At 55.4% G+C, this 7,718-nt stretch overlaps 1 protein-coding gene across 1 annotated transcript; it reads left to right on the forward strand.

Annotated features, from left to right (window-relative positions):
• The first annotated feature begins 145 nt into the window (after positions 1-145).
• Positions 146-4,544, forward strand: HINFP (histone H4 transcription factor). The gene is made up of 9 exons (XM_010289776.1): positions 146-313; positions 543-769; positions 980-1,091; positions 1,555-1,707; positions 2,300-2,377; positions 2,473-2,593; positions 2,707-2,845; positions 3,143-3,267; positions 3,950-4,544. The coding sequence occupies exons 1-9, from the start codon at positions 151-153 to the stop codon at positions 4,470-4,472; spliced, it is 1,641 nt and encodes a 546-aa protein (XP_010288078.1). The 5' UTR covers positions 146-150; the 3' UTR covers positions 4,473-4,544.
• The last annotated feature ends 3,174 nt before the right edge of the window (positions 4,545-7,718 follow it).

Raw genomic sequence — 7,718 nt, forward strand, 5'->3', positions numbered from 1 at the left:
GGCCGCCGCTGCGGGAGTGCGGGGCCGCCACTGCCCCCACCGAGGCCTGCCGGACAAGCGCCCGGGCCGGTTTCGGGCAGTGGGTGACTGCGACAGTGAGGGGAACCCTCGGCGTCTCTGTCCTGCCCTTCGGGGCCGACGGCCCCGGCCATGCCGCCCACCAAGGCCGGCAGCAAGGGGGCCTTGGTGCTGCAGTGCGAGTGGGAGGTGTGCACCTACGTGGCCTCGAAGATGGAGGAGTTCTGCGAGCACGTGGCCCAGCACCTGCAGCAGCATCTTCCTGGGGAACTCCGGGACGAGGTGGACCCTCTCGGTAAGGAGCTAGCAGCCTCGACTACTGCAGCTCACGAGCCCTCCCTTTTCTCTGAGATATTTCATTGTGAGAGAATCTTCCTCTCCCTGAGGAGAGCAGCACTGCCTGTTGCAGGACTGGAATCTCATGAAAAAAGCCATGGTGTTTCTTTGTCTGCAGGAACATGAGCTTTACTTGGTGAGTTTCCATCAGACCATGATGGCCTGTATATCTCCTGTTTGTGTTGCAGAGGAATACACGTGTTTGTGGCAGGAATGTGGTTTCTGCTCCCCAGAGAGCTCAGCTGACCTCATTCGCCATGTCTATTTCCACTGCTACCACACTAAGCTGAAGCAGTGGGGGCTGCGGGCCCTGCAGAGCCAGTCAGATGTGAGCCATTGCCAGCTGGACTTCCAGAGCCGCAACATCATCCCTGAGATCCAGGAGAACTTTCTGTGTCTGTGGGAGTACTGTGAGGTGAGAACAGGGGACTCAGTTTCACTTTCCTATGTGTTAGCTGTGGTGTGGCAGCCAAGGGAAGGAGAGCTGTTTTTATGTTGCAGCTCACCCGCATGCCTGACTGTTGGCTGTGTTTGTACCTGTGTGAAAGCTGTCTGTTGTGCTCTGGCTGAGGCCAGGTCATGCTGATCTCTTCACGCTGTTCTGTCTGCCCTTGTTCCCCATCAGAGATCATTTGATAATCCCGAATGGTTCTATAGGCATGTGGAGGATCACAGCTTCTGTTCCGAGTACAAGGCAGCAGGAAAGGAGAACCACGTGGTCCTCTGTGGCTGGAAAGGTTAGTGGGTGCATGCAAGGCCTCTCTAGAGAGCTTTGCACAGGGCTAGATTGCAAACATTGTACAGGAGAACTCTGCACTCCTCAGGGTTTCAGAGAGCCTCTTGAACTTCAAAAATATGTGTTCATGGTCCTAACAGTTCCTGTAGACTTTCCTGCAGGGGATCCAGTTGAGTACTTCAATATTGAACTTTTCATTTCTATTTAATTAGTATCTAGAAGAAAAGGGTCCAATTTATTTTTTTCAATAATTACTCTCTCCTGTGTTTGCAGTGGTGGGGGAGGGCATGCCAATTGTACCACTAGTGATCTCATCCTGCTATGACCCTGCTCTTTGGGCTTTTTGGAGCAGGGAGTTGATCCTTGCTAGTCATAACAGAAGCAAGAAGCCTGCCATTCAGTCAGGTTGTGGATTGTGGTCCACATGTGAAGGATCTTAATGGCATTCGGTTGTTTCTCTTTAGACTGCGATTGCACCTTCAAGGGGCGCTGCAAACTGCGGGAGCATTTGCGCAGCCACACACAGGAGAAGGTGGTGGCCTGCCCTACCTGTGGGGGGATGTTTGCCAACAACACCAAGTTCTTTGACCATATCCGCCGACAGACTGCGCTGGACCGTAAGCTCCTGTGGGCAGGGGAGGAGTGAGTTGCGAGCAGTTCTCTGGCTGGGCCATTTGGTTTGCTAGAGCTGCCTGTTCTCTACGAGCAAAGGGCATGGGTGTGCTTGGAAACAGCCTCGCTTCTCTGCTGACTGGGAACTCGGACACTGATGAATCTCTGAGAAGTGTCTTCTTGCAGAGGCACGAGGGTTGGAGGCGTCAGCCTTGTCAAAGGCTGCACAGGGCTCACTGCTGCAGCCAGAGCTATTCCTCCTGTAGGGACTCAGGACTGAAGTCAAAGTCAGCAGCCAGGCACTTGCAGCAGCACTGGGATTTGCTTGTTGAATTCCCTTCTACTGGTGTGTGTGATGGTTGCTCCCCAGGTCTTGCACTAGCAGCACGAGGAGGCTGTGTGAAGGGGAGGCAGATTGGTCTTTGCAAGTGTTTTTCTTTGGCTTTGTAGCCAGTGCTACCTCTGCCTGGAGAGGAGGGTTCCCACCTTTGCTGTAGTTACTTCTTTTTCTCACTTGCTGCTTTTTGTGCTGTTCTCTCTGCTTTGACCTCTTTTCGTACCACCACCTCTCCTTTCTCCCTGGCCCTGATGCTGCAGAGCAGAGGTTTCAGTGTTCTCACTGCTCCAAGAGGTTTGCCACAGAGAGGCTGCTCCGTGACCACATGAGGAACCACGGTGAGTAAAGGCCCCCATCTCCCAACTGAGGCTCTTCAGGAGTGTGTGGTCTCACCTGCTTTGTGGTAATGTTTTCCACCCATTCTTTCACACAGTGAACCATTACAAGTGCCCTCTGTGTGACATGACCTGCCCACTGCCCTCCTCCTTACGCAATCACATTCGTTTTCGGCACAGTGAGGAGCGGCCATTCAAGTGTGACTACTGTGACTACAGGTGAGAACCAAGGCTTTCTGTCTTCCCAGACTGGCGATGGAGAAGCACCCAGAGGCACGTGTGTGTGTGTGCTACACAGTGTTCAGCGTTGTTCCCTTATCATTTCCTTGTAGCTGCAAGAATCTCATTGACTTGAGGAAACATCTGGACACGCACAGCAAAGAGCCAGCCTATCGCTGCGAGTTTGAGGCTTGCAGCTTCACTGCACGTTCCCTGTGCTCCATCAAACTGCACTACCGGAAAGTCCATGAGGTGGGAAGGGAGCAGAGGGCTATTCTGCTATGTACTCTCTCCCAGTGAGGCTGAGAACTACTAAGTGCAACATGCTGTACAGAAGCATGAGGAAAAAGGCTAAAGTCACGTGAAGTGCCCCAGGCTGACCAGGGCTATAGGAACGTGAGGTCAGGTTGCATTCCTCTCTTACTGCTGCAATGATACATCATGTCAGTCTTCTCAGAGAACCTGATTCCTCCTTCCATGCACATGTGTGGGTACTAGGCCCTCTGATCAGGCTCCTGGGGTATTCACATCCCTCTCTCTGCCCTTCAGGGTGACTCAGAACCCCGGTACAAGTGCCATGTCTGTGACAAGTGCTTCACACGTGGAAACAACCTCACTGTCCACCTCAGGAAGAAACACCAGTTCAAATGGCCCTCAGGGCATCCTCGCTTCAGGTACTGTTCATCCTTAGCTCCTCACTACCTCCTCTCTAGTGCAAGAAACAGCTGGAGCTGCATCCTGCATCTTGCTGGAGCAGAGACCTGGCAGTGCTTGGGCTCTAGCATTTGCTTGTAATGTGCTCAAGACCCATTTCCCAGTGGCTGGGAGGCAGCAAATGTTTGGTGGGATCTGGCACAGCGACAGAGCAGTGCTGGGTGGCAACTCCAGCAGTGCGTCAGAGATTAGGGGCAAGGGCAGCAGTGGTGCCATCACAGCTGCATCACGCTTCTGAGCTTGGCAGGGACTGGGTCCAGGTGTTCCACTCTAAAGAGAGCTGCTGCAGATCAGTCTTAACAGATGACTCTGCTGCATCCTCTATAGGAAACTCCAGAGCCTAAAAGCTAGGAGGGGAAGAGGATGGACTTCAAATGCTCCCAGTGAAACAGAGTGGTGGAAGCAGATGGGCTTGGGAGATGATAGAGGCCTGGCAGAAAGCTCAGAAGCTGTCCAATGGATGTGCTTTTAGGGATAGGGGCTGAAGAGTTTTTATCTTACTTGCTCAGTATCATCTGTGTAGCACTAGGCATTGGAACATAGAATATGGTACCCCTTGGCTGCTGCTTCGGGCTGCTACCTGTCTCTTGGGAAGGGGTTGTAGTGTGACTGTCTCCATCACTCCTGCCTATCTCTGCTCAGGTACAAGGAACATGAGGATGGCTACATGAGGCTGCAGCTGGTGCGTTATGAGAGCGTGGAGCTGACAGAGCAGCTACTGAAGGACAGAGAGAAGCGAGGAGAGGCACTGGATGGCTCAGCTGAGTGTGTGGTGCTGTCTGAGGGTGAGGGCAACCTGCAGGGTATCATTCTGGAGGCCCAGGCAGAGGCTCCCCTGGTGGAGAAGAGTATTGCTGAGCTGCAAGGGGCCCCGCTGTGCCCAGCAGCTTGCTCTGCTGACAACCCTAAGCCAGCACGGCCGAGTGCCTTCCCAGGAGCAGCGCTGTCATCAGTGCAAGAACCTGGCACCCCAGCCAACCCCATCATTCGTGTGGTGAACCGGACCAACGAGCATGGGGAGAGTGAGACTGTATATTATGTCATGGCCAGCACATCCTCAGAGGAGCCGGTGGCAGCACCTGGCGGGCTGGCTATGGAGCTGGAGGAGAATGTCATGGACCGTCTGCAGAAGACGGCTGAGGAGCTGGGCATCCAGATCGTGTGAGGTGCTCGCCTTTCCTCTCTGCATGAGGAAAACTTGGGCCTCTGCGGGATGTGCTGGTGGGGGAGGTTGGGAGGTGCTTGGGGGGGAGAGGTCTGAGCTTGTCTGCTCCTAGCTGCAGCTGGCTAACTTCCTTCTCTGCTGCTCCAGCTTCACAGGCTGCCGGTTCTGGTCAGCCTGAGGAGAGGGGAAGGACAGGTCTCTCTCAGTTGTGGGTCAAGTGATCTGAGCTGGAAAGAGCAAAGAGCTGTCTCCTCCTTCTGGGGATTAGGGACTAGCGAGCCTCTCCCACCCTTCCAGAAGGTTTCACCTTAGCCTGACACAGGCATTCCCCTCTTGGTCACTCACTGGTGATGTCCCTGCTGCTGTGCAGCAAAGTTGTCAGCCCTTGCTGAGCCTGGTCCTCAGCTAGGCTCTCCCCAGACAGGCTGGCATGCTGAGCAGACACTGTGGCTGAAGCCTTTTCCCTGGAGAGATGTGTGGCCCTTAGCAGGCCTGTTCTCCCCCATCAATACTTTGTTCTGCAAGGGATGGCATGCTCTACTTCTGCCTTTATCAGCACTTTCGTGCACGTCATCTTTCCTAGGTTCTTCAGCTGGTGCTGTTGATGGTGTTTGCACCACTGATCCCATTACACTGCACTGATTGCTGGGAGGAGAGGGCTGGAGGTGCTGTCCTTTGCAGGCCACTGCTACTCTGCAACACTGGGGGATTGGGAGCTTCTTACTGCTTTTGTCCTTCCCTGGGTTTCCTCCCCAGTTGGGGTTTGGGCTCCTGGTTAGGCAAAGTGTACTTTGGCAAGACAAATAAAAGTCAGACTGCCAGGCCAATCAGTCTCTGGTGTCTGTTTGAGCCCCATCCCTGACATCTGTGGCATGTTGTGGTGAGAGGATGAGACTGAGTTGCCCAGAGCCTGCAGCGTGGGAGGCGGGCACTGAAGAGCTCCTAGGATCTCTTGACATGTCCTACGCGCTGTGCTTGGTGCAGCAGGCAACTGCTTTGGGCAGGATTGTTCCATGTCCCCAGACGTAGCACTGGAAGGGCAGGTTTAGCTCTGGCATTCTTGTTCCCTGCTGTCCCGATGTGGGTTTGAGTTTTTGCCACCTCCTTCAAGATGTGAATGTCAGCTGCCTGCAATGTCATTTTTTTAATATAGGGAGTAGCCTGGGCTTGTGAGCAGAGCCAGCTTGCCCTTTGTTGAGTGATTTGGATGAGGAGAGTGTGAAGCTGGTGTCCCTGGGGTGATACTCAGGCCCTCACCAGCCTGTGTGTGGAGGTGATGTGCCCAGACGGAGGCAGGACACATCACCCTGCTGATCTCCTGGGCTGGACACTGACTTTTCCCCCCTGTCTTCCTTTCTCAAGCAGTTCAAAGCTGCTGGAATTCCAGGTTAATAGAGGAAATCACTTTATACTAAACTCGTGGCCATCTGCTTGCTCTCTTAATTACAAACACTGCGGGTGTGATTTGTGGCTGTGACCTTGGGATGGGGTGATAGGAGCAGCCCCTTAGGCCTGCACCCTGGGTGAGGGACAGAATGCTCTGCAGTTGCCATATGCAGGGGCTGGGTGAGGAGCAGGGATAAAGTGGGCAGAGCTGCCTGCTGCAGGCTGTGTGGGAAGGCTTCCTGGAGCTGGATCCGTGTGTGAAGGGCAGTGTGCATACCTACACCCCAGTACTGCTCTCTCCAGGGGCATGCACACAGGAGTGCCTCCCATGGGCCAGTGAAATGCAGCTGGGGCCATGTGCTGGGTACCCTATGCTCAGGGTGAGGCAGGTGGAGGCAGCTGGCTGTCCCAGCATCCTTGACAGCATGCACTGCAGGAGGATGCCACTGTCTCTGGGGAGAGCATCCCTGGGCTGCCAGCATGCGATGTGGCCAGGCCTTGCCCAGCCTTCCCCACCCCTGCCTGGCCCTTGCTCCCTAGTATTTGGCAGAGCTGGGCCGAGGATACCTTCAAGAGAAGGGCCTCCTGCCAGGTTTGCATTTGCAGCACTTCCAGCTTGGTCCTCTTTCCAACATGCAGCCCTTGGGGCTCTGCTGCCAAATGTGGCTGTGCCTGCATTATCTGGGACTACAGTGCTCCTGCACTAGATGAGTGCTAGGTGTTGGGAGTGGAGATGAGGCTGTGGTGGCTGGGAGGAGTTGTCCCTTTAAACACTTGGGTACAGGGAGGGTAATCTGCCAGAGATTATCTGCTGAGGGGAGGATTGGCATTAAAGGGAATGTCTCCTCCCTTCCCCCATGTCCTGCAGCATCCCCTGTCCTGTATGGAAACCAAGTTCACTTTCTTCTGGGCAAGCAGAGAGAGGGCCTTTGATTTGAGGGGCAAGGGAAGGAGGGAAGAGTGTGCACTATGGGACTGGGCCTCCTCTTCCTCGCTGTGCTGGCCACGCTGGTCTCCTGTGAGGACCCAGAAGGTAACAGGGTGTTTGGGGGAAGAGGGGCTTACAGGGTGCCCCAGAGCTGCTGGCACCTGGCTGGATTGGTCTTCTCCAGCAGGGAGCAAGACCTTTGTCATGTCCCTGTGCCGAGGCTTGGCACAAGGGGAGCGGGAGCTGGCTTGCAGAAGAGCTGGGGGCCGCAAGTGGATCCGATTCTCACCACAGCAGGGGTCGGGGAGTGGGCTGAGATGAGCCTTCACTGGCCTTGTACCACCTCCCTGCAGGTCTCTGAGGGCTGGGGAGCTGGTGGGAAGGGTGGTCCTCGGCCCCCTGCCCCAGCCCTGCTCTGTCTTGTTCCCTGCGGCACCAGGAGACCTGGATACTTACTGGTCTGGCACAGCGCCCATCTGCTTGGGGGGCTGCAAGGGGAAGCACAAGGAACTGAAGAGGAGCCAGTGCGGGAATGGCAGCTGCTGCTGGCTGGGCTACAAGTCCTTCTGCCGAGGTACAGCCAGATGGGGGATACCGGGGGGGCCCTGGGGATGGCTGCAGGGCTTGGCACAGCCAGCCTGGGAAGGGCAGATTTTGTGCCGTGCACGCATCCATGGAGTTTCTCCAGCAGCCAGGTCCTCGGGCCACAAGGGCACACAGCCTGGGGCAACTGCAGAGCCTTCTCAGCACCCTGGTCCTTGCCCAGGACCCACAACCTTCTCCAGGTGCATGTCTTGGGCTGCCATTCTGCCAAGCAGGCTGCACAGGGTGCTAGCCCTGTGCTGCCCATGGAAACCTCCCTGTCCCCAGTGAACTGTGGGCGACCCGAAGCGGACTTCAACTCAGTGGTGTACGGCAACGACTGGTGGGGT

The sequence above is a fragment of the Phaethon lepturus genome, unplaced genomic scaffold (genome assembly GCF_000687285.1).
Source record: "Phaethon lepturus isolate BGI_N335 unplaced genomic scaffold, ASM68728v1 scaffold50926, whole genome shotgun sequence".
NCBI lineage: Eukaryota > Metazoa > Chordata > Aves > Phaethontiformes > Phaethontidae > Phaethon > Phaethon lepturus.